At 44.7% G+C, this 25,799-nt stretch overlaps 1 protein-coding gene across 4 annotated transcripts in view; it reads left to right on the plus strand.

Moving 5' to 3' along the window:
* Positions 1-25,799, plus strand: part of APLP2 (amyloid beta precursor like protein 2) — an 89,839-nt gene that overhangs the window by 49,558 nt on the left and 14,482 nt on the right. For 2 of the 4 annotated variants that reach the window (XM_047690327.1, XM_047690328.1), the window contains exons 2-10: positions 1,354-1,527; positions 2,412-2,535; positions 16,006-16,118; positions 17,070-17,269; positions 17,607-17,815; positions 18,963-19,130; positions 22,191-22,321; positions 23,504-23,578; positions 24,997-25,155. In XM_047690327.1, coding sequence (XP_047546283.1) covers positions 1,354-1,527; positions 2,412-2,535; positions 16,006-16,118; positions 17,070-17,269; positions 17,607-17,815; positions 18,963-19,130; positions 22,191-22,321; positions 23,504-23,578; positions 24,997-25,155 — 1,353 coding nt within the window. The remainder of the gene's footprint in view (positions 1-1,353; positions 1,528-2,411; positions 2,536-16,005; positions 16,119-17,069; positions 17,270-17,606; positions 17,816-18,962; positions 19,131-22,190; positions 22,322-23,503; positions 23,579-24,996; positions 25,156-25,799) is intronic. The other 2 variants (XM_047690330.1, XM_047690331.1) reach the window with 1 other exon arrangement.

Consider the following 25,799-nt stretch of genomic DNA (forward strand, 5'->3'; position numbering starts at 1 on the left):
TTACATTAGGGGAGACTGCAAAACTCCATTGTGGATGTAGCCATCAGTATTGGCATAATTCTAGGTGCTGGGATGCCTGTTTTCTCTAGAACAGGAGACTTTGTTAGGACCCTTACCTGTTATAATGCCTGAATGTTATTTCTCACCTGTAATTTGTGATCTGTTAGTGGCCATGATCTTTTCACAAAGAGGATAATAACCAAAGAAACATAATGGAATCATTGATTATTTTTATCTAATACAAGATAAAATTGTTCATGAAATCCCTTTCAGTGTTCCGCTTCCATGAATGATACCGCCCCTCACTGAGGGATGCAGGCCATACTTGACATCTTCCTCACCTTCCCCCCCACAATCTGTCCCCAAGTCTTGCCCCTTGTGCTGTCTCACCTCTCATACCTGTTTCTCTGCTGTACTGCCTTTAGTCCAAGGTACCATCTTCCCTCTCCCCCTCCTCCCTCTCCCCCTGCTCTCCCGAGTCCGCAGCTCCAGCTTCCTGAGCCGTCCCCTGCACATGCTTGTTCCCCTTCAATCTCTTTGCCATCCTGCAACCAGGAAAAAGTATCGCAGCTGCATTTTAACTTTGTGCGTAAAACCTCCCAGCACCTCAGTGATAAAGACAGAAGTCCTTTCTTGGTCCACACACCGTGTAAGCTTGTCCCTGCTGCCTCTCCATCCTTCTGCTTGCTCTCTGCCTCTGCTTTCTCTCCACATGGGAACCTCACAAGCACTGCTCTTCAGGAGGCTTCCCTGACCACCTCTGTACCCCACCCTAAGTTCAGTTGCCTTCCTGTCTGTGGCTTCAGCATTGGGTTCTTTTCCTTTGTAGGACATCTAGGAATGTGATCACACTTTTCTTATGTGTGAGTATGCATTCTTGGGCTAGACTGTAAGCCCCGTGAGAGCAGAGACCACAACTTTTTGCTCACTCTTGTGACCTAGGCATTTAGCATGTTGCTTTGCAGACTGGTAGCTGTTCAACAGAATTTTGTTGAGTGGGTGAATTACTGGAACTTTAGCCATTCTGCACTTTTGTGGCTTCCTAATTAAGGAATGGGAAGTAGATGAGCTCATATTAGTGCAAATTTCAGCTGGGTTATAGGCTCCCAAGTTAGAAGTATCCAGGTGGGGAGCAGGGGTTAGATTTTCCATCAACCTTTTGCTTTGGTCGTTTAAGTCCAACAGTTGTTTTTTCTGGCCTAACTCCTAGGAAAATGATTTGTTTATGAAGATAAAAATAATAAATAATGAAATTTTAAAAGATCAGTTTTTGTCACACAAGCCATTGGATGACTGTGCCTTCGTGCCAGCTTTTTTGGAGTAAACATGGGTATTTTTCCCCCTCTTCGGTAGGCTCTTGCAGCCAATGCCGGAACAGGATTTGCTGTTGCCGAGCCTCAAATTGCAATGTTTTGTGGGAAGTTAAACATGCATGTGAACATTCAGACTGGAAAATGGGAACCGGACCCAACAGGCACTAAGAGCTGCTTTGGAACAAAAGAAGAAGTTCTTCAGTACTGTCAGGAGGTAAGAGTGTTTCTAGAATGGGAAAACGGCTTTTTCTTCTGGGTCAAGCTTGAAATTCTTTACCTTAGAAGACCAACTTGCTAATGACAGAGCCCCGGACCTTTTATTTCTAAATATATATGACGGGACAGACTTGTCTCGTGTGTACAGTGAGCTCTTGGTTCTTTTGGGGAGGGAATAGTACAGAGGCTGGGCGGGACCCATACAAGTAAAGCCTGGTTCTCTTGGCTTCCCACTTACTCTGGGAGGATGTGAGGCCAGACATGTCAACATGTCATGTGTATGCTAGTAAAGCCTGGTTCTCTTGGCTTTCCACTTGCTGATAGAAAGCCACAGTATTGGAAATAATAATCTCAGATCCAACTCAACTTACCTTTTGGGTCAAACCTTGACCTAGGAAGGGATGTTGGATGTTTTAGCTTCTTACCAAGATTAGCATGGAGGGCCAGAGTTAAAATATTATTCTCTAATTTCATCAGCAGACATTTCCATGGACTTGCCTTTTAATAGGTTTTTCTTCTCAACTATTTACATGCATCCTACAAGAGGACTTGATACCTAATAGATTTATTTTGGGTTGAGAGCTTGCTGCTTTTACAAAAATAAATACTTAATCCTTATTTAAACCTTAAATAAAGATTCCTTTTTATTTTTTTTTAGAGAACACATTAGAAGTGGTCAAAAATCAACCTGTCAAAAGGAAACTAATACTTACAGTATTCTTTTATTGGGTGAGTTCAGTTAGAACCAGCGGTAGGAGAGTGGAAGTTGAGATTTATAGAGCTTAATGATGACAAGACATCGGGCATCCTTACTTGCAAACGAATGTCCATTTATTATGGATCAAGTACATTTATTTTGCGTGTGTTTTCTTTTCTTTGCAGATGTATCCAGAGCTACAGATCACAAACGTGATGGAAGCAAATGAGCCTGTCAGTGTTGACAATTGGTGCCGGAGGGACAAAAAACAGTGCAAGACACACATGGTGATCCCTTTCAAGTGTCTTGGTGAGTGTCCCTTCGGTGCTTTTGGTTATAGGAACCTCCAGAAAGGGGACGTTGCTCATTTTTACATGTAATGTTCTCTGGCCCCACAGTGAAATTTCTACATTAGTTAAGAAGCCGAGGGCTGCAGGAGTATATTGTGGGCCTCCTTTTTTGAATATTTACTGCTTTCTAGGGTAGATGGTTGATTGATCTTTGATGGTCATGACCTCTCCCATCGTGGGCATCCTCTGTGTTTTAAGGCTGGGCTTTTTGCATGGTGTGAGTCAGGGTGCTGTCCTGAGAGCAGCCCAGCTTTGCCTCACACTGATGTTTGAAATTCCTGTTTTCTAGTCGTAGTAGTGAATTGTACTGAGTAGCCCAAGGAATGGAGGCTTCTCTTCCTCTTACTTCGTCCTACACACATTTGGCAAGGTACTGAGAGCCTGTATTGCTGGCGAGGCCAGACTTGTGGGAGTTTTCAGAAGTGACTCAGCTCCCCGTGCACAGGATCAGGGAGGCCTGGGCTAGGCCCTGTGCCGCCTGCTGTTCTGAAGGGCCCACAACCGCTGTGGGGATGTCTGACCCTGTGATTAATAGAGCTAACTTGACTAAAACTGAGCAAGAAATTTTTATTCCCCAGAAACAGTAGTTTCCAACGCTTACCTAGTTACTGCCTTCCTAGTCCCAACCATGCGTCACTGAGGCATCCACGTGTACTCGTGTGTGTCGTCTGGGTGATTCAGGAGCAGACGTGGTCATAGAAGCTTAAAAGGTCAAAGTAATTGATTTTTGATGATGCATGATAGGATTAGCGTAGATACAGCATGAACGGGCATTCTGGGTAGTTCGTAGATGTATTTAATTTTAGCCATTAATTTAACTTGCTCTACTTCCTCCCTTCATTAAAGCCTTTCCTAAAATGGAATAAGTTGCTTTTCTCATTCTCACATGTATCAAAATAACAGGAAGAGTCCGAGCCTAAGTAACAGTGTGCCTAAATAACAGTGTTTAAAATTTGTAGCAGTTACTGTTTTAAAGTATTCAGGAGAGGGGGAAAGAGGGACAGTGCCAGTGCTTACCACTGTTCACTTTAAAATGGAGGATTATGCAGTCCGGAGTGTGAGACCTAGAAACCTTTTGTGTGGTGTGGTTTTAAGGATGTTCTCCCATTCCATTTGGCTCTCAGAACTCTCTGGGAATGAGGTTTCATTCACTCTCTATAAAATTCATGAACTAATTGAAACAGGAGTGTATTTTTGAGTATTTGTAGACAAGAGATAGAGAGTATTTGCAGTCGTTTCTTCCCTTTGCATTGGTCCCCCCCCGCCCCGGGACTTGGCCCCTGGTTGCCCCTCCTGCATGCTCTTTGTCGTGGCTCCACTCCTCACCCAGAGCTTTGGTCTGGAGATCTGGGAGCCCTCTCTCTCCCCACATCCAGTCAGTTTTGAAGCCTGATGCGTACCTCTTCAATACAGCTTCTCTGCCTGGTTCCCAGACTGCACACTGAGGCACCAAGGGCATTGGTATAAACTCAGGGTGTGAGCATTGTGGGGTATTTTTGATTTCCAAGGGAGACACCTCTCCAACATACCATGAACTACCAGCTGGAGGTATTCACAGTTGCAGCATCCTATGGCTCCATTCCTTCAGTGACCTCTTATCTTTTTGGACTGGTATCTTAGTGGTTCCTGAGTTGAAGAGCCAGGCTCACGCTAACGTAACTGGAGGGGGAGGAGAAGGAAGTGTGCTGGGATTCAGGCAGTTGCAATGCTGGAGGAGTTTTGTGGTGCCCAGCAAGCACCAAGGACACGAGGACTTACTAAGTAGTTGGACCTAACTACCTAGCTTTTGGGTGTTCTTTTGGCCTGGAAGTGCTATGAAAACATTACCGAGACATTCAGGGTGCTGTGACTTGAAAGTTGGGAATTTTCTGGCTTATATCCTTTTCCTCCCATCGGATTCCTGCTGCTCTGGTCCCTGCCCGTTTGTCCTTTCCTGCCTGGATGGTGACAGCGGCCTCCTTGGGTGCTTCTCTGTTCTGTTGCCTAGTCTGTTGCCCTCTGACCTCAAATGAAGATTGAGTTGTTTTTCTTGCACCTAAAAGCCTTTAGTAGCCTTTCTTTACCTAAAAGATAGGTTGGTTTAAGCTCCCTAGCTTAGTTAAAAACTCCATGATGTGGCCTTTGCTCAGGCCTTCTAGGTTGTCTGCCACCCCTGCTCTGCATGCCACTCCTCGTCACTGTGGCATTCACGCACCATCCAACTTTCATTGCTGGAATGCCTTTCCTCTACTTCCTTTGCTTGGGAAGTTCTCCCTTCAAGGCTTACTTCAGGGGCTGCCTCCCTCATATTTGTTTTATTTTTAAATATTTATTAGAGAGAGAGAGAGACACGCACACACATGCGCCAATATAGGGGTGGAGGGAGGGGCAGAGGAAGAGGGAGAATCTTAAGCAGATACTCCCCTGAGCACAGAACCCAACGGGGGGTTGGGGGTTGGGGGGTTGGTGCTTGATCTCATGATGCCATGATCATGACCTGAGCAGAAATCAAGAGTCAGACACTCAGCTGACTGAGCCACCCAGGTGAGGGGCTTCCTCCTTTATTTTTTATTTTTTTTTTTAAAGATTTTATTTATTTATTTGACAGAGAGAAATCACAAGTAGGCAGAGAGGCAGGCAGAAAGAGAGAGGAGGAAGTAGGCTTCCTGCTGAGCAGAAAGCCCAATGTGGGGCTCGAACCCAGGACCTGGGATCATGACCTGAGCCGAAGGCAGCGGCTTAACCCACTGAGCCACCCAGGCGCCCCGGGGGCTTCCTCCTTTAAAGAAAACTTTTCATCCTGATTATATTTTCTATCCAGATATGCGGATTTCTGAAATTCTCCTATTGTTGCCGTTGCATCTGTCACCCTGTACAGTGATGATCTGTTTCTGGATCTTTCTCCAACTTTGCTGTAAACACTGTGAAACTAGGGATCCTGCTTTCATCCTCTTTGTCCTCTAGTACAGTGACCATGTCTAGAACAGAGGGTACACTTTTTTAAATGATAATTAGAAGACAAGACTGCTTACCATATTGGTACACGACAGAAATCTTATTTTAATGCTTTATTTTCCAATATGCTGTATGTAGTTTGAATTTTCAGTGTTAAGAACCAAACAGTGAGGGGCGCCTGGGTGGCTCAGTGGGTTAAAGCCTCTGCCTTCGGCTCAGGTCGTGGTCCCAGGGTCCTGGGATCGAGCCCCACATTGGGCTCTCTGCTCAGGGGAGAGCCCGTTTCCTCCTCTCTCTCTGCCTGCTTGTGATCTCTGTCTGTCAAATAATAAATAAATAAATAAATCGTATTTAAAAAAAAAAAAAAAAAGAACCAAACAGTGAAATGATATTGTTGCTAATTAAATGTATAAAGGACAGTTTGACCATCAGCTATTCAATACTTTCTTTGTATGTGGACACTGAGTAAAGTATTGTATGGTCTTTGATGTTTAATTAAGATAATTTTTTGTGTTTATACCTGTATCCATTTGGACAGCTTCTTAAACACATACAGTTGCCTGAGGCTAAGCTAATAAGGGACCAGGTGACTGGAGTTCAAGGCAGGACAGAAATACTGCCAATTCTTCCTTGTCATCATTTAAGAAGTAGATTTCCTTTATTTATTTTCTTAAGATTTTATTTATTTATTAGAGAGAGAGCACGAGCAGTGGTCGGGGGAGAAGCAGACTCCACTGAGCAGGAATCCCAGGACCCTGGAATCATGACCTGAGTCGAAGGCAGATGCTTAACAGACTGAGCCACCCAGGTGCCCTTTAAGAAGTAGATTTTAATGTCTTTCTCCTGTCTCCTCCCCATCTCCCCATAGAGCACCCAGGTAGAACTGAGCTTGATTCATAATTAGCACCACTTTCTCTTTTACATATTCTTAGAAAGCATTCCGGTGATAGTCTTTTAGAGTTGCTTTTGCCTTTAAAATTAAGAATAATTTGGGGCGCCTGGGTGGCTCAGTGGGTTAAAGCCTCTCCCTTCCGCTCAGGTCGTGATCCCGGGGTCCGGGGATCAAGCCCTGCATTGGGCTCTCTGCTCAGCGGGGAGCCTGCTTCCTCCTCTCTCTCTCTCTCTCTCTCTCTCTGCCTACTTGTGATCTCTGTCTGTCAAATAAAATCTTAAAAAAATAAGAGAGAATAATTTAAAAATAATCTCAAGTTTACAAAATGGCTTAGAAAATTGTACAGAGTTTCTGTATACTCTTTCCTCAGATTTTCCAACTATTACCATTTGACTGATACGGTAAAATTAACTGTATTTACTCCCCCAACACCCTCAACCCTCACCCTCCGTTGTTGGGTTTTTGCATTTGAGTCATTGAAGTGATATCTTTTTATTCCTTAGTACCTCAGTGTAGATTTTCTAGAAACAAGGATATTCTCCTATGTTACCACATCATCAAAATCAGGAAATTATCATTGATCTAAATCTAATCTACAGACCTTATTCAAGTTTCACCTTTTATCCAGTAATGTCAGGATCTAATTCAAGATCACACATTGCATTTAGTCTCTCCTTGTCTTTCATAACCTTGGCATTTTTGGAGAAATGTGGAACTTTGTGGAAATGCCTTGCAATTTGGGTTTGTCTTATGATCCTTTATTTATTTATTTACTTATTTATTTATTAAAGTAGGCTCCATGCCCAACACGGGTTGAACTCATGACCCTGAGATCGAGAGTCAGACACTTAACCGACTGAGCCAGGCCGGCGCCTCTTAGGATTCTTTTGATTTCTGTATTTTTGAGGAGGCTACACCAGATGCGTCATTCTTGCTGCATGATACTAGGAGTTACAGGTTGTCCATGGTAACTTTATCGCCTGGTTCAGATGTCTGCATTCACTGATTTCCTTATGAACTCATTGTCCAGATTTGACTACAAGATGATCCAGGCTGATCCTATGCTTTTCTGCTTCTACCCCTGGAAGCCTGCCTTTTCTCTAGGAAGCCCTGGTTTCTTTCAGTGGAGAATGGTATTTAGAAACCAGGTCTGGGCATTATGTGTACTAGGATATTGTTGCTTCTAGGCCCACTCAGCAGACAGAGTCAAGAAATACATGTATATGGGGCGCCTGGGTGGCTCAGTGGGTTAAGCCGCTGCCTTCGGCTCAGGTCATGATCTCACGGTCCTGGGATCGAGCCCCGCGTCGGGCTCTCTGCTCAGCAGGGAGCCTGCTTCCTCCTCTCTCTCTGCCTGCCTCTCTGCCTGCTTGTGATCTCTCTCTGTCAAATAAATAAATAAAATCTTAAAAAAAAAAAAGAAATACATGTATATATACATATACACGTACACATAAATCCATATTTCTATAGCTACATGCGTATATTAGAAATATTAGCTCATATTGATGCCTCCAGTTCCGTTATCCTCAGTATATGTATGTACTCAGCACCTCCTATAAATAATCAGTCTTTGCTTTTTTTGATAGAAAGAGAGGGAGAGGCAGGGAGGGGTGGAGGCAGAGGCAAAGGGAGAGAGAATCCTGGGGATCGGGCTCCACACCCAGTGCAGAGCTTGATGCGGGGCTCGTTCTCACGACCCCGAGATCATGACCTGAGCTGAAATCAGGAGTCAGACATTCAATAAGCTGAGCCACCCAGGCTCCCCAGTCAGTCTCTGCTTTAAAAAAATACCAAGTTTGTTGAGCTGTATTCACATTCTATATAATTCACCCATTTTAAAGTCTATAGTTTAATGATTTATAGTATTTTCAGGGAGTTACACAACCATACAGAATTCTTTTAACATACAGGCTATACTAAATATGGATGTAGTAGAAAGTAAGAGTCCTGTACATTTTATTCACTAGAAGAACCACAGTAACTCTTCCTGTGCATAGTAAGATGAATACCACATGTTGCAACAAAGTGATGGTAGAAGTATGGTTAGCTTTGGCCCTGAGACCCCCTTGAAGATATTACTAGCTAATGGGGTGCCTGGCTGGCTCAGTCACTAGAGCATGCAGCTCTTGATCTCGGGGTTGTGAGTTTGATCCCCATGTTAGGTGTAGAGCTTCCTTTAAAAAATAACAATAAAAAAGATAATTACTGCCTGGCAAACCTCAAATGTTCATGTCACTCAGCTCTGCCCTCTTTTGATGCCTAAGGACCCATCAGTGTGACCTGTTTCAGTTCAGTCTCTCCCTTCTCAAAATGACCTTGTATCTTATGTTACTACTACTCATTGACTCCTGTTCGTCTCTAAAAATGTACATAAATGATAGGTAGGTAGGTACGTAGGTAGATAAGATGACCCAAGTAGGGCAGAGTTTGTGATGTGTGAAGAAGCAAAACTGCTGGGTATTTTGGGGGAAGGAGTTAGTCATCCCTGACATTTCTGTGTAGCTGGCTCCTGTACCAAAAGAAGAGAGCTTTGTGAGCCCGTGACTGTTTTTGTTTTGGGTTATTTATGGATGGCGATCTGGACAGAGAGTGTGACTGTGATGACTGCCAAAGACAGTTCTCATTGTCAGAGGCTTTGGGGTCCTGCCTTTGGCAGCTGCACCTCAAGGTCTCACTGGCCGTCACAGGTGCCTGTTAGCTGCTCATTTTCTACCTTTGAATTCAGGACAGCCCATCCATAGTTCACCCCGTCCCCACCGTGGGCCCTGGGGTGTTTCTGCTCATGAGAATTATCCTGGGTCTCTCTCTCTCTCTCTTTTTTTAAAAGCTTTTATTTATTTGACAGAGAGAGACACAGCGAGAGAGGGAACACAAGCAGGGGAGGTGGGAGACGGAGAAGCAGGCTTCCCACTGAGCAGGGAGCCCGATTCAGGGCTTGATCCCAGGACCCTGGGATCATGACCTGAGCAGAAGGCAGATGCTTAACAACTGAGCCACGCAGGCATCCCTTATCCTGGGTCTTTAACCTCAGAGCCCTGTTTACTTCTGAGACATCTGCTAGTCTAGGTGGCCACTAGACCTCACAGAAATTTGCATTCAATGGTCAGGTCAATTCTCTTGGCTCCATCTCATGACAGAAGGCTTCCCCCTCCGCCTGGTTCGAGCTTCCTGGGCCCCATAACAGACATGGTCTTCCTATCTGCAGCTGGAGAGTACTTTTGCAGTAAGTTTTCCAAAAAAAAAAAAAAAAAAAGAAAAAAAAAAGGCGTGAGTCTTGGTGTTGAGGGCTTTCCCAAGTGGGTACACGACCTTTGTTCTTTTTAAAAGGAATTTAAGCAACTTTGGAAAAGCTCTAAAACCTGATGGCTGTCATGGCCCTGCTTACGGGGGAGATGGTCTGAGAGAGAGACAGAATCATAGGATCATAGGGCATGGGTGGAGGTTGGAGCTAGACCATGAGTGCAGCTTAAAGGAAATCGTAAGTTCATTAGGTTTTGTTAAATTGCCATTTTCATTGATCAGCTTCTTAAATAATGAAAACAATACAACTTTCTGTGTCCAGTGATTTGGGAAGTTGTGTCCATTGTCTATAACAGCCTGATTAAATTGAGGATTGTTATAAACGGTAAATTTCTAAACTGAGACCAAACCATTTTCAGTGTTCTTCTATAAAACAGAGTAATCCGATCTGCCCAAGTCTGGTTTTGTTTTTGTTTTTTTGTTTTTTTTCTTAGAAGCTTCTGATGAATGTAGCAAATGCCAGAAAGTACCAGGGAAGTAGCAGAACTGATGTTGGGGTTGAAATGGGTTCCTTTTTAGTTTTCTTTTTTAAAAAGCTTATTTTCATTCTTTCTTTCTTTTTTAAAAAAGATTTTATTTATTTGAGAGAGAGAGAATGAGAGAGAGCATAAGTGGAGGGGAGGGGCAGGGGGAGAAGCAGACTCCCCGCTGAGCAGTGAGCCTGATGCGGACTCAATCCTGGCACCCCAGGATCATGACTTGAGCTGAAGGCAGACGCTTAACTGACTGAGCCACCCACCCAGCCCCCAAGAGCTTATTTTCAATAGAAGAAGGTAGAGGAAGCAAAAATAATAATTTCCATTTTTTGCACCATGATTAACAGTTTGGTGTGTATATAAGACTTTTCTTGGGGCGCCTGGGTGGCTCAGTGGGTTAGGCCTCTGCCTTTGGCTCAGTTCATGATCTCAGGGTCCTGGGATTGAGCCCCACATCCGGAATCTCTGCTCAGTGGGGAGCCTCCTGCCTACTTGTGATCTCTCTCTCTCTCTTTCTATCAAATAAATAAATAAAATCTTTAAAAGAAAAAAAGACTTTTCTTTTTGGACACAAATGGAAATATGTGTGCTTTTAAATGCATTTTTTTTTCCTTAAATGGAGTCATACTACATGTGCTCTTTTGTTATTGCTTCTTTTTAAGGTTGACATTTGAACATCTATCATGTACTACTCTTAGGGGAGTTACATATCTTTGAATAAAAGACAAAATTGACCTTAAGGAGTTAACCAGGCTGAATGAAGAGTGGTAGAGATATGGGGTGTGTTTCCTGCTTTATTTGTTTAATGATTTTTTTTTTAAAGATTTTATTTATTTGTTTTTGAGAGCGTGAGCACAGGCAGACAGAGTGGTAGGCAGAGGCAGAGGGAGAAGCAGGCTCCCCGCCGAGCAGGGAGCCCGATGTGGGACTCGATCCCAGGATGCTGGGATCATGACCTGAGCTGAAGGCAGCCGCTTAACCAACTGAGCCACCCAGGCATCCCTTGTTTAATGATTTTTATTTTTATTTATTTTTTTCTTTTTAAGTAGGTTCCATGCCCAGTGTGGAGCCCAACACAGGGCTTGAACTCACTACCCTGAGATCGAAACCTGAGCTGAGATCAAGAGTCTGATTCTTTTTCCTCCCCTGCCACCCCGCCCCAAGAGTCTGAGTCTTAACCGACTGAGCCCCTCAGGCACCCCTATTTCTTTAATGATTTTTAAAATTACTTAATCACCACCATGGAAGTTTTTCCATGTTACATATAGACACAAACCTGTGACCTTATGGTATGCCATTGTATATAGCTATCATCATTGAACTAATTCCCTACTGATGGGCATTTAAGTTGGTTCCAATTTTTGATATTAACAACACCGCAGTAAATATCTTTGTTGACTTGCTTAATTATTTCCTTAGAGTATATTAGAATTGTATTTGTTGACTCAAAGAGTATTCTTTTTTTTTTTTAATTTTTATTGTTACATTTTAGTTTCTTGTCAGATTCAGTGATGTTCTCTTCTGGTTTTCAGAGGTCAGCCGGATAGATTCAGTCATGGAATAGCTAAGGAATTGGTGGCATTTAATTTTACAGTATAGCATGAAGTTAATATTAAGTCACTGGCATTTTAAAAGTTTTCATTTTAAACTTAATTCTGAAATACAGTATTTGAAGCACACAGAAAAGATAACACAATATGATGGTCACTCAGTACTCATCATCCTGATTCAAGTTCTTCAACATTGTGCCAGGTTTGCTTGAAATGGTCCAAGGCCCCATCCTTCCTTCCCTTTCCTCCCTTCTTCCCTCCCTTGCTCTCGAGGTAATCACTGCCCCCTTGTTAGCATGTTATTCTCATATGTTTTTGAGGGGGGGGGAAGAACCTAAGTTCAAGTAGCTTCTTTATTTTATTTATTTATGTTTTTACTAGTTTAAAAATTTTAAATCCAGTGTAGTTAACGTACATTATTGTTAGTTACAGATATATAATATTAGTGATTCAACAATTCTCTGCATTCTTAGCACTTATCATGATAGCTATATTCTTTAATTCCGATCACCTGTTTTTCCCACCCACCCCCCACCTTCCATCTGTCTTGCATGTTTTTATACTTCTATATATGTATGTATCTACACCATTTGTTTTTGTGTTTGCAAACTTACATGAGTGGTATAATTCTCTACTTGACCTCTTACAACTTTTACTTTATATCATTTTGGGGTGTGTCTAAGGTGTGATATAAATAGATTTCATTCATTTTTAACCTGATATATATTCCGTTGTATTCTTTAAACTCGGTTTATTGTTTTTAATAGACTGCATATCTAATAATAAAATTGCTGTTTTAAATTTTTTTCTGATGTCGCATTTGTACACAAAATTGTGGTTTTACAAATTACAGATTTGTGTATGATAACTATAGGTATATGTATAGTTTGCTTTGTGTGAAGCTACTCAGGTCAAGGTTGTAGTAACATTAGCATCGGTAATCAGAGCTAGCACACTCACCTGCTGCTCTGTGGGCGCCGTGCACTGGGTTCTGCTCCAAGCTTTCTCTCTGCTCTGCATATGATATTATTTCATCCTTACAACTCAGTAAGGAAATCGAGGCACAGAAAGGTTAAGTAAGTTGCCTAAGACCACTCTGCTAGTAACAGTAGTACTGAAATTGAACCCCAGCATTTAACCCTGTGCACACTGCCTTCTAATACACTCTTTTGTTGCCTTTTTCATAAATTAAATATAAAAATTGCCTCATCAATACAGGGTGATCACATTAAAACAATATGAGTTGGTGGTTGGATGTCATAGTTTAAGTGTTTTCTGACTTGGTCGAGTGTCACGATTGTTTCTCCTAGTAGAGGCAGATCCTCATTTACCCATGGGGATTTTGCCTTTTTTTTTTTTTTTTTTTTAATTTATTTGTCAGAGAGAGAGAGACCACAAGTAGGCCGAGAGGCAGGCAGAGGCAGAGGGAGAAGCAGGTTCCCTGCCGAGCAAGGAGCCCGATGTGGGACTCGATCCCAGGATGCTGGGATCATGACCTGAGCCGAAGGCAGCCGCTTAACCAACTGTGCCACCCAGGCGTCCCGGGATTTTGCTTTTTTAAAGCATTGATTGTGCCTGGTTGATTGAAAAAATTTATGTACCTGTTCTACCACCTTAGAGCCTTTAGGGCGTCAAGGCAACACTGTATCTAACTTACTACTTTGTGTTCCTGCGTTAGTGTCAGATGGAGCTATTTGGCCCCCCAGTTCCCTTGTGCTAATAATAGTGTGAAATGTCATTACCCTGTGAAAGGCTGTTTTATATGGGGAGGCACATTTACTGCTTCCAGCTTGTAATGTCAGAGCACACCTCCCCCCTTAAAGTAGATCAAGGACTCCTTTCACTTGCCACTTGGGTCATGGAAGGATTAACTTCTGTAGTGTCCAGAGTTTGAGGCCTGGGGGGATCAGTCCTGGAGGACCAGGCTACAGTGACAAACCTAGTGGGTCTACATAGACTTTCCACTAGTTCAAAGCCCTGAGACCTTTCTCAGGCCAGATTACTTTCCTGTTCACTTCCTCTTTCAGAAAAAAAAAAAGAAAAGGAGACCTCAGAGGTTAGCTGCCTGCTTCCTTTCTCCTGACCCTACTTACTGCGTCTCTTCCTGAGCTGAGCACACACCTCTCTCCCTCTCTTTGTTTTCCTCCACTGAGAACTGGTGTGGAGCATATTGGTGATGGATCAGAATCTCTCTAATGTTTGTTCAGTGAAAATCACTGAGTCCCATTTAGGCTTAATGAATCAGAATCTCTGGGTGATGATCCAGAATATTTTTTTTAAAGTAAGTTCTACACACCACGTGGGCACATAGACCCCAAAATCGAGAGTCATCACATGCTCTACTGACGGAGCCAGCCAGGTGCCCCCGTGATAGATGTATTTTTAGCCTTTTCTTATGGAAATTACAAACATGTCCAAACAGAAAAATAATACTGTTAACCCTTACGTACCCATGATCCAGCTGTGTAACGATCATCATTTTGCGAGTCACTCTCCCATTGTCTGTGGACCCACTCCTGCCTACCCTTGCTAATTTGGAAACATATCACAGATAGTACTTTTTTCCCTGTAAATATGTCAGTGTGTATTTCTGAAAGATCACGTTCTGTTTTTTGAACAGCTTTGTATTTAAAAAAAAAAAAATTTATTTTATTTATTTATGTGAGACAGAGTGAGCCCACGAGCAGCGGGAGTGGCGTAAGGAGAGGGAGAAGCAGGCTCCCCGCTGACCAGGAAGCCTGCCTTGGGGCTTGATCCCAGGATGCTGGTATCATGACCTGAGCCGAAGGCAGACACTTTACCAGCTGAGGCAACCAGGCGTTTCCCAGCTTTAATATTTTTGAAAAGTTTCAGACCTATAGGAAAAAATGTAACAGTGCATACCTTTATATCCTTCATCAAGGTTTTCCGATTTTGCTTTATCTGTCCACTCCGTGTGCATATGTGTGTGTGTGTGTGTGTACACATGTGCACATGCACATCTTATCTAACTTTTGTTTGTTGTTATTATACCCTTTGAAAGTAAGTTGAGACATAATGACAGTTCACTTCTAAATATTCAGTTCTTTTCTCCTAAGAGCAGGGACTTTCTCCTGTATAACTACAATATAAAAATCATACCTTGGACATTTTCTCTCTAAATGTCCAAATAATGTCCTTTATAGCGTTCCTTTAAAAAGGATGAAACATTATATTTGATCAACAGTTCCCCAATTCCTTCTTTTTAAAAAATCTTTCATGACTTGATATTTTTCCAGTTTAGGTCATTTGTTTAAATATATCTCTGAATTTGAATTTTTCTTACTGTTTTTTCATGATTAGACTCATGACATATTTTTGGCAGAAAGACTGTATAGTGATGTTTTCTTCTTCGCACATCACATTTGTCATCTTGTCATTGTCAGTGACAAACCACGTGTTAGGCTGGTCACCTGGTGAAAAAAAGTAGCATCTGCCAGAGTTTTCCATCACAGAAGCACCCATTCCCTTCCATCGAGCAGTCGTTCCTGATTCACTTATGACAATGCGTTATTAGAGTTCACTTATTACAGTGCTTTGTCTTAGAGCTGTGTGTCTTTAGGTACACAAAGGGCTAAAGTAAGAGTCATCTATACTTCCAAAGAACACCCTGAGTTTCTTGGCATTTTGTTATTTTGTTATTAGAACCGGGGCGCCTGGGTGGCACAGTCAGTTAAGCATCCAGCTCTTGGTTTCGACTCAGGTCATAATCTCAGGGCGGTGGGATTGGGCTGTGTGCTCAGCGCAGAGTCTGCTTGAGAGTCTCTCTCTCTCCCTTGGCTCCTCCCACCATCCTCTGTAAAATAAATGAACAAATATTACCAAAACAAAAAAAAAAAACCAAAACCTAATGTGAGCAGAATTAGGGAATAAGAGACTAGGAATATGAATGCATGTGAACTCAGAGGACTATCTGTGTGTGTCTGAGGTCATGGAATGGTGGGCATGGGGCTCCTGTTCCTATTCTATCTATCATGTGTTGCGTTAGCCCTGCAGCTGGACTGTAAGGGATTTTAGAGTTTGGAAAGACTGAGGGAAGTCCCAAGGACCATCACTGTAACAGAATGTTGAGCTGTTGTGGCTGCTTGCCTGGATGTATAATATCCAGTTGACCTTGGAAGATGAGAGAGGCCCATCAGCTTTTTTATACATTTGAGATTGCTCCTGCCCCGCTACAGAACTGTCCTAGTCTTCAGTGAGGGTCCTTGCTACCTTGAATCATCAGATTGCCTGTAACAAAGCTTTCTCTCTTCTAGTGGGTGAATTCGTAAGTGATGTTCTACTAGTTCCAGAAAAGTGCCAGTTTTTCCACAAAGAGCGGATGGAGGTGTGCGAGAATCACCAGCATTGGCACACTGTAGTCAAAGAGGTAAAAGAATGGATCGTGTATTGTTTTTCTGGTTGAGGGAGAAAGTAGCATTTTCTTCCAAACCTCATGATTTCAAGTTGATTTTATTTTCCCTTTATCTCTTCAAAATGTAAGATTATGTGTATCTTCTAAATTAAACATATTTGGGAGGGTATTTTCATGGGAAAATACGGTGTTGACTGCCCAGCCCCTCAAGTTAAGGATGTTAAAAAGCAAGGATGCTGTCAGTCAGGTTCCCAAGGAGGCCGTCCCAACCCTAGGAATTTAGAGTAGAAATAGCCAGTTATAGAAAACCCTGTCTCAACATATATACCGATAGGATTAGATGCCATTTCATTCTTCTGGGAGGAGAAATAGCCTTTCTTATACTTGCCTTCTGTAGTTAAGAGGAATCACTAGTCCGTTTTTTTGGTCACATTCTGACACCATGCCCTCACGGCAAGGAATGTAAATTATCGCTGACTGCCTTCAGCCAGCATTGATAATTACTATAAGAATTCCCTTTTCCTTAATTTTTTCTAACTTTGGTCTTTCATTGTTTCTGGCTCAGATGATGATTCCCATTGCCCGTTAAGCAAAATTTGTAAATCTTCTTAAAATAATGGCATCACAACTTGTTGACAGAAAATTGATATGTCCATGAGAGAAAGCATTAATAGTGATTTTTTAAAAAGATTTTATTTATTTATTTGACACAGCACAAGTAGGCAGAGAAGCAGGCAGAGGAAGAGGGAGAAGCAGGCTCCCTGCTCAGCAGAGAGCCTGCTGTGGGACTCTGTTCCAGGACCCTGAGATCATGACCTGAGCCAAAGGCAGCCTTTTAACCGACTGAGCCACCCAGACGCCCTGCATAGTGATTTGACTGGCATTTCTTTTGGATAAAGCTAATGACTGGGGACTACTTGACCAAATGTATTAATGTTCTCTTGTGGACCTGTGGGTTTCCTTTAGGCCTGTCTGACTCAGGGAATGACCTTATATCGCTACGGCATGTTGCTGCCTTGTGGGGTAGACCAGTTTCACGGCACTGAGTATGTGTGCTGCCCTCAGACAAAGATGATTGAATCTACTGTGTCAAAGGAAGAGGAGGAAGAGGAGGAGGAGGAAGAAGAGGAGGAGGATGAAGAGGAAGACTATGATATTTACAAGAGGTAAACTCTTGTCTTGCACCTGTGAAATGGTTTTTCTGGTGGCCGGGGCCTGCCGGTGCCCGCCTCTGGATGAAGTGGGCAGCCCCTTGCTCCGCGGAAGTTGAGCCAGCCGGCATGTCGTTCTAGCCGTAGGACTTGCTGCAGGTTAATGCAGTCTCTGCCCACCAGGTCCGCCCCTTGCTGGTGAAGCTGGGCCGAGGGTTGTAGCGGCCGGTGAGCTGTGAGTTGAGCTAATTTCCTGCCTCTGTTTTTGTGTTTCAGAATAGGGAGGAGAATCATTGTTGTGCTGTGCATATAGGAATTGGTATTAACCTTCCTTTTCTGTTGTGACCTTTAGTGAATTTCCTACCGAAGCAGATTTGGAGGACTTCACAGAAGCAGCTGTGGATGAGGACGATGAGGATGAGGAGGAAGGGGAGGAAGTGGGGGAAGACCGTGATTACTACTACGACACCTTTAAAGGAGATGACTACAATGAGGAGAGCCCAACTGAACCCAGCAGCGATGGGACAATTTCAGAAAAGGAAATTACTCATGACGTTAAAGGTAACCTAATGTAAAGTTGTGGCATTAAAACCCATTTGGTAATACTTGCTTACAATTTTGGACTGCATTCATCACCGGTAAGTCACAGGAGAGGTGGTGCTCCTGGGTGCTGATGTCAGATCGGCTCGCCAGCACACTGGTGGCGCCATATTACCGCTGGGGGGCCAGGCCCCTGCGGGGTCTGGCAGTTGACACACCCAGGGGGGGACCTGAGATTGAATCAGAAACTCTCATTTGTGTTGTAAGGACCTAACTAGAGAAGAAGGACCAGACCAGAGAATCAGGGAGATAAGGTGGTTTATGCTTGGGCAGGGTTCTTCCACATGCAGCCTGAGATGTTCTCTCCCCGAGGGAGGCCCCCTCTTCAGTGTTCTAAAGCCCCGACCTTCTAGAATGGAAGTGACTTCTTGGTTCTTGTATTCCATCTGTAGGCTGCCAAATTTGTCCACTAGAAGATGTCTGTGACGGGGAGGGTGGAGTTTAACGACCTACTGGTGAAGGATTTTCATCTTGCCAGTTCCCAAAAAAGAGAAAAAAAGGTTGTGTCCATTCTAGAGCTGTTGACACGCAGTCTCCTACTGAGTGTATATTTGAAGCCATTAGACTCTGAAGAATTATCTAGGACTCAGTGTGGGGGAAATATTGAAAAAGTCTAAAAGTTTATGATTTACCTTGGAAAACATAAAAATGCCCACGCATGCTTCCTGGGTGCCTGAGTAGCATTTCCTGTGGTCATCACCACTAAAGCAGCCTTTCTCCCTGCACTGGGCTCCTTTGGTCCTTGACCCCAGCATGATGGACAAGTCAGGCAGACGGCTCCACTTGCCGGATCAGAACTGTGAGGCTCCCAGAGCAGTGAGACCCAGAATCCCCCCGTGTTGGTCTAGACTCCAGACAGCGGGAGATATGTTTTCAGTTCCTGCTTGCCTGCACTCCATCAGAACGGGAGGACGACCGCATCCCCCTGAACGACAGGCCGGAGTTGGCGAGCTGGCTGGCCAGGGCAGTGAGGTCCCGGCGGGGCTCGGCGTCCGTGGAGGCTCCGCGTCCGTGGGGGCTCAGCGCGGCCGTCGCCGGCCTGTAGCAGTTGGGTAGCGCGCGAAGCCGCTGCCTCTGTCCTGCTGACCTTCTGACCGTTTCCACACAGCTGTCTGCTCGCAGGAGGCGATGACGGGGCCCTGCCGGGCCGTGATGCCCCGTTGGTACTTCGACCTCTCCAAGGGAAAGTGCGTGCGCTTTATATATGGCGGCTGCGGAGGCAACAGGAACAATTTTGAGTCTGAGGATTATTGTATGGCTGTGTGTAAAGCGATGAGTAAGTCTCGGTGCGCGGGCTCCGTGCCGTGGCCCTGTCTGTCCGGCGTTCTGTCTCTCTCCCGGCCGTCCTCGTGACTGCGTCTGTGTTGTGCTCCCGCCGACACAGGTGTTTGCTGTCGTCGTTCCTCCCCTCCTCTTTGTGCTTTCTAGATCTAGGCTTTGCTCTCCTGTTGGCAGCCGTGAGCCCAGTTCTGTGTGTCCCATGCTCACCGTGGGTCTGGTGGCGGTGGCTGGTGGCTGGTGGTGTGTCCCCTCCCTGGCCCAGTGGGAAAGCCCGGGGGCTTGTTTTCTCATCCTGCCTTGTCATCTGTGGGCTCCCGGTGCACGTCTGTGTTGGTTGGGGATGGCAGCCTTGACCGTGGCTGGCCGCGGTGGAGAGGCACAGAATGGTCAGCACAGCGGCCCTGAGTTCTGCCCGTTCTTGTTCCTGGGCTTCTCATTCTTACTCTTGTCTTGGGGCTACCCTGTTGCCCACCCCCATGGTGCTGGCTGAGGGGGTGCCCGCTGTTTAGAGAAGTGACCCTAGGGTTACTTTTTTTTGAGAGTCCAGAATATCGAGATGTCTTGCTAATTTACGCACTCTAGGAGCGAGCTCTGCAGTTGCACTGTAGCCTCTGTTTCTCCAGGGTTTTGGCAACGCTGGATCACGCAGACTGTTAGGAAGTGAAAGAATTTTAGTTCATGTGTCCTTTGGTCACAGAGGACATTCAGTGGTTTGTTCAGCTGGGCTGGGTTCACTTAGATACGGGTAGGAGAACTTAAACGCTTTTCTCTGTGGTGACCCCCTTCCCTTTCTCAGGCCCCTGTTGTCTTACCTCGCAGTGCTAGCTAGTCCATGTGTTTGGAAAATCCTCGCTCAGGCTAAACACTCATTTCTTGGTTCTGATCCTGGAACTCGTTAGAGTAAGGAGTTGCTGGTCCTTTCTGGTTTTTGCTTTAAAGATGTTGGGCTGTAGCTTCTGATGGATTTTCGCTCAGATACCTTCATGTTCCTCTTTCCTCCCCCACGAAAAGCTGTTTTAAATCTTAACATGATATGGTATGCTTTTAGGACCTCCATTCCAGCTGCTGCTCTGTGGAAAAGCTGTTTTTATTAGAAATAATTGAAAGTGTGGAAACAGTATGAGTCCTTAGGGAACTTTGGTGGCAGGAACTTCTTTGTTCAGGAAAGACAGACAGAAATTATTGTGATACTTCCTGCTTTGTAAAATTACTTAAACTAAGGTGAAACAACACATTATTTGGGGGTGAAGCCCGAGGAATTGGGTCGTTAAAGATCTCCCTGAATGCAGAGAGACCGTCATTCCCAGAGGATCACGTAGGCATTGCTGGCAGCTGTGATGGAATGGCTGTCCTCTACAGCATTCCTGGCTCTGCAGTCTACAGAATTGTAGTTTCCCAGCGCTTACGGTAGGGAAGACTTGCCACAGAGAAGCTTGGTGTTCATAGATCTGTGGGGTCCCCGGTTGAGTGCTTTGAGAGCCTAGAAGCATCACTGTGCCGCTGGTCAAGTGTGTGCCCCTCCCCGGAGGGGTCAGAGGTGGGCAAATGTGCTGATATCTTAAGCTGTTTGTTTTCACATGGAAAGAAGGACATGGTTGTAGGTCTGGGTCCCAGCAGAGCTCTGGGGCTGCTCTGCCTTTACCTTTTTGTTCCAGGGGGTGGAGGCAGCTTGAGTTTTGTATTATCTTTATCCAGCCCAGTGATAGGAACCGAAGACTGTCTCCAGCACATAAACCTTTAAGCTGCAGACGTGCGTTGCTGATGGCAGCTTGCTCATTGGCACCGATGGACTTCAGGGCTTTGAAATTCTCCCGGCTGAACTTCGTAGTATCACGGGGAAGGCGGCTTGTGAAGCTGTGTATCCTAATTTGGTTAGTCTGAAAATTGGCTGTGGCGATCGTCTTCAAACTTTATGTAGGAGCCAGACATTCTTGACAAAATTTTAGTCGCAGCTTTTAGATTTAAAGCTAAGGCAAAGATGCTTTGGCGGCAGAACTTTGGAGTGGCTGACTAATTTGTAGTTGCATTTGTCAGTTACACAGTTATTTCAGTGTTGTGTTACAGCTACACAGTTCTGGAAGTAAGGTGACTTTATTTCTGAATTGAAATTCACTGGGTTTGGTATTGGCTCTCCACTTAGCTCTCATATTATACAGCAAGTTGTACCAGCAAGTTCTTTGTCTTTCTGCCCTGGCTTGGGAAATTGGGAGTGAACTGGGCTAGTCCCAGTGTTCGTAAGTATTTCTTCAGGGGTCAGGCAGGTAAACTTGTCATCTCAAACTTTTCCTTTATAAGGTTCCGCTCCATTGTGCCGCTAGCTCTTCACTTGCCTGGGGCCAGTGAGCCCTTAATGCTTGACCAGCAGGGAGGAGTGTGTTTTCTAACGGTTTGCTCTTGGGCAGTGACCTGATAAGGCCCGTGAGTGCCATGGGTTGAAACGCCCAAAGTATCTTCACCCTCTGTGGTGTGTCCTTGTCAAATACAGCAACTTAGTGTCGTCCCTCTTATCCCTGGTGTTGGGGATGGGGCTAAGACTTCTTCAGTCCTATTTGTAACTAAAACATTAGAGCTAAGCCGCTTGGACTTCCTCTACGCAGGCTCTGTGCAAACACCATTCGGCACCAAAGTTCCTTTCAGAATGGAGAATTTGGGGGAGGTGCCTTTGCAGGTCTGATACCTGCCCTTGTCTCTGGCTAGAAGCCATCAGTGACAGCAGTAAATGATTAGAGTTTAGCTTTTATGATTTCAGGAACTGTGGGAAGGTATAGAGGATTTCTTTTTCTTCCCCTGAAGTCCTAAGTAGGTGCCTGGCTGGTGCCAAAGATAGCAGGGGGCCCGGACAGGCCTCGTGGTCGAATGTCACGTGAGGAAGATGGAGCACTGTGATCTGACCAAGTGGAGTCTTGGCAGACAGGAGCACCGTGTCCTGGGAGCACGGTGCAAGGCCAGCTAGTTCGTCGTGCAGGTGCTCTGCTCAGCCTTCTTCTAGAGCCCAACGCGCTTTCCGTGTTGGGCCTGACCCCCAAAGGGAACCCCTCTTGTCATTTCGTTTTAGTTCCCCCAACTCCTCTGCCAACCAATGATGTCGATGTGTATTTCGAGACCTCTGCAGATGACAATGAGCATGCCCGCTTCCAGAAGGCTAAGGAGCAGCTGGAAATACGGCACCGCAACCGGATGGACAGGGTAAAGCTTGGCACTTCCCTTATGCTCCTGGTGTTTGGCGTTGGGTAGTAGGGTTTTCATCATTGAAGAAAAGGGACACCATCCCCCCCAGATTGTCATGCTGTGTTAGGATAGGTAAGGTGTGAGAGGTTAGCAGGGCCCTCTTCTGGGCAAGCCCAGCACCCCCCTGCCCTCCAATAATATAATTAACTCTGTGTGCATATCGTGTTCAGACTCTTTGGAGCACTTCCTATAACCATTACGTCCTTGTTATTTTTCTTTGCTATGAACTAGCTTTTAAAAATTTTTTTTTATTTTAAGGAGGGAAACTATTTAACTGTTGTAAATAGAAAGCTAGTGTCTCTTGCCATTAGAACAGGTAGCTGTAAAAATAGATGAGAGCAAACCTGAATTAACACACTCTAGCTAGATGCTGTTGCCTGCTGAAGGTTCTGAGTCTCAGGATGCTTTTTTCTTTTTTTTAAGATTTTATCTATTTATTTGGCAGCAAGAGAGGAGAGAGGGAGAGAGAGCATGTGCGCACTCACAAGTAGGGGGAGCAGCAGAGGGAGAGGGAGAAGCGGATTCCCCACTGAGCAAGAAGCCTGACTAGGGCTCAATCCCAGGACCCTGTGGCAGGCGCTTAACCGACTGAGGCACTCAGGTGCCCCTCAGGATGCTTTCTTAAAAGGGCTGTAAGTGTTCGAGCAACATGGTGCACCATAGTGCAGATCTCTCCTGGAGTTACTTAGGAAGACTGAAAGAAAATGGAAAAGAATTTCTTGTTAGGTCTGAATACTGCCTAAAAGCTCACACATCACCTGTGCTGGGCTTATGCTTCGGGAAATGTTTGTCGTTTTCTTTTATCCACAACTGTTCTGAGAAGTAGGTATAAAACATGGCGCTCACCCCCATTATTTTACATTTGTGAGGAGGCTAATGCACAAAGACTTTTAAATAACTTGCCTGGGGTTATCTAGAACAGGGAGGTCATGGAGTTGAGGCTCTGTTTGGGGACGGTCATGGTCTGGGAGCTTCTGAGACAGTAATTCTGTGAACAAGCTTGAACAGCCCTGAGCTCGTGAGGGTTCATATGGTGCAGTTTCCTATATTAGATTTCAGGGCCTGGTGGTGGTGTTAGAAAACGGGGGGATTGTTTCAGAGATGATTCTCTGGTGATAGTGGCTTTGACCTTTGTTCTAGGTAAAGAAGGAATGGGAAGAGGCTGAGCTTCAGGCCAAGAACCTCCCGAAAGCAGAGAGGCAGACTCTCATTCAGGTAGGATGCGTTCTCTAGGGACAGAGCCTGCAGCCTGGCCCTCTGAAACCCAGTCAGAGCCAGACGCCCAGGAAATTAGAGTTTGACGCTGTCTCTCAGTCGAGAGCTTATGTTACAGGGATGTTTTAAGTGGCCTTTTTTTTTTTTTTCTTCTCACCTCCAAACTGGCATTCTCTAGAACTGATCACCTATCGTAGAAGCAAAGCAAACCAACCAGAACGCACCTAATTCATGCCAGGAAGCAACCTTAGTCTCTGTTTGTTAATTCTGCTCTCCTGGCAAAAATCCTCGGTCATCTTCATTCTTAGGCTGTGACTTGTTTTTCAGCAGTATTGAATTTTTTTTTCCTCTCTCTCTCAAAGATTTATTTATTTATTTGAAAGAGAGTGCGTGTGTGTGCATGAGCATGAGTGTGTGTGAGTTGGGGGAGGGGCGGAGGGAATTTTCCTCCTTCCAGAGCCCAAGGGTGGGTGTGTGGGTAGGGGCTCGATCTCAAGACCCATGAGATTGTGACCTGAGCCAAGACCAAGAGTCTGACACTGAGCTGGGTGAGCCTCTCAGGCGCCCTCTGAATTCTGTTTTTGCAGACTTCTTCAAAATTCAAAAGGCAGACAATAAGACACTCTGAGGTACCAGTCTATCTTCTAACTTTGTAAGAATGTAACATTAGAGTCTTAGCAGCACCTGGGTGCCCCTTGAATAGAAGAGAGTGTTGCTAGGAATAGGGATAGCAATTTATAAGACTGATTTGGGTTTCATAAAGCAGGTTGCATTTTAAATCCGTTTGTGTTTATGATTCACTGAAGTCTAGCTTCTCACGATGTTAAGACTTTATTGGGACACTTTTTTCTTTTTTATCAATCACTCTGAAAATCTGAGAGTGTTAATTTCTACATAGTCAATGCATCCTATGCAGAGAAATTTAGTTCCATGGCCTTCAAACTTTACCTTCAAGCCTGGCCAGGTACTTCACAGATAATTTGCCCTTCATTCAGGACTTTGATGTGAATGACTCAGCATAACCTATCATGCTGTTGGGATATGTTTCAAACTCTAGCTCCTGTTGGTTTGTGTCTCCGGATTGGGAAGTTGGGGCGCCTTGGCCATAGTGTGGAAAGCACAGCTTTCCTCCTCTTGCAGGGCACATTGAGAAAGCCCACACTGGGCTTGCAACACTGGTGATTTCAGCGACAGAAGTGCTAATTTGGACTCTGATGCTCAGATCGAACATGCTCTCATGTGATTTTTCTGACAGCAGTCAGAGTGTTCTTGGATCTTACCCTTGCCCCACTCCTCTGACCCTGTTACCGACTTGCATAGGCTCTGGGCGAAGAGAGGAGCAACGGGGGCTCAGGCTGTTTGCTTAGACTTCCTCCAGGCACCGTGAATTACATGCCATCCCTGCTTTCTCGGTTTAGCACTTCCAAGCTATGGTGAAAGCCTTGGAGAAAGAGGCGGCCAGTGAGAAGCAGCAGCTGGTGGAAACCCACCTGGCTCGAGTGGAAGCCATGCTGAATGACCGCCGCCGAATGGCTCTGGAGAATTACCTCGCCGCCTTGCAGTCCGACCCGCCGCGGGTGAGTGGTGTGCAGAGCCCGGTCACTGACGAGCGCTGTCCTCGGGGTTGCTGGCTCTAGTGTCAGCCACACGTAGAACCGACGGATGATGATCACGGGTCAGCAAAATAATCACATTTCTGTGATGAGTTCCGGTGAGGCTGGAGGAGGTACAGAAAGTGGAGCAGGGAGAAAGAGGTATCACGTTCTAGTATGTGCTTAGGTCACCAGAGCACCACACTTTCTGCTTACGTGTGCCGCTTGTGATACGGAAGTGTCTGACCTCACGATTCTGGTTGGTAGTTACTCAGTTACTGAATTTTGTAGTAGCTTTACTTTCAAAGAATAAAAACCTGCCTTTCAAAGCTTTAGCACTCACTCTGTTCTGAATAAGATTATGAACAAAGGGGTGAAGGAACTTTTGTCAAAGCCCTTTGTGCTAGTGGCCTCATGCTTCTTTATCTCTTAACTCTAATGTTAATTTATCTCTTAAGTTAATGTTAACTTAATCTCTTAACTCCCCTTGCTTTGGGGGGATGGAAAGTACTGGAAAGTAGGATATTGGTATCCTTCCTTTTTTTTTTTTTTTTTTTTTTTTAATTTTTTTTTTTAATTGGTATCCTTAAGTGAGCAAGTAGAGTCTTTCTGGGTGACACAGGGGCTGC

Source organism: Lutra lutra, chromosome 10 (assembly GCF_902655055.1).
Source record: "Lutra lutra chromosome 10, mLutLut1.2, whole genome shotgun sequence".
NCBI lineage: Eukaryota > Metazoa > Chordata > Mammalia > Carnivora > Mustelidae > Lutra > Lutra lutra.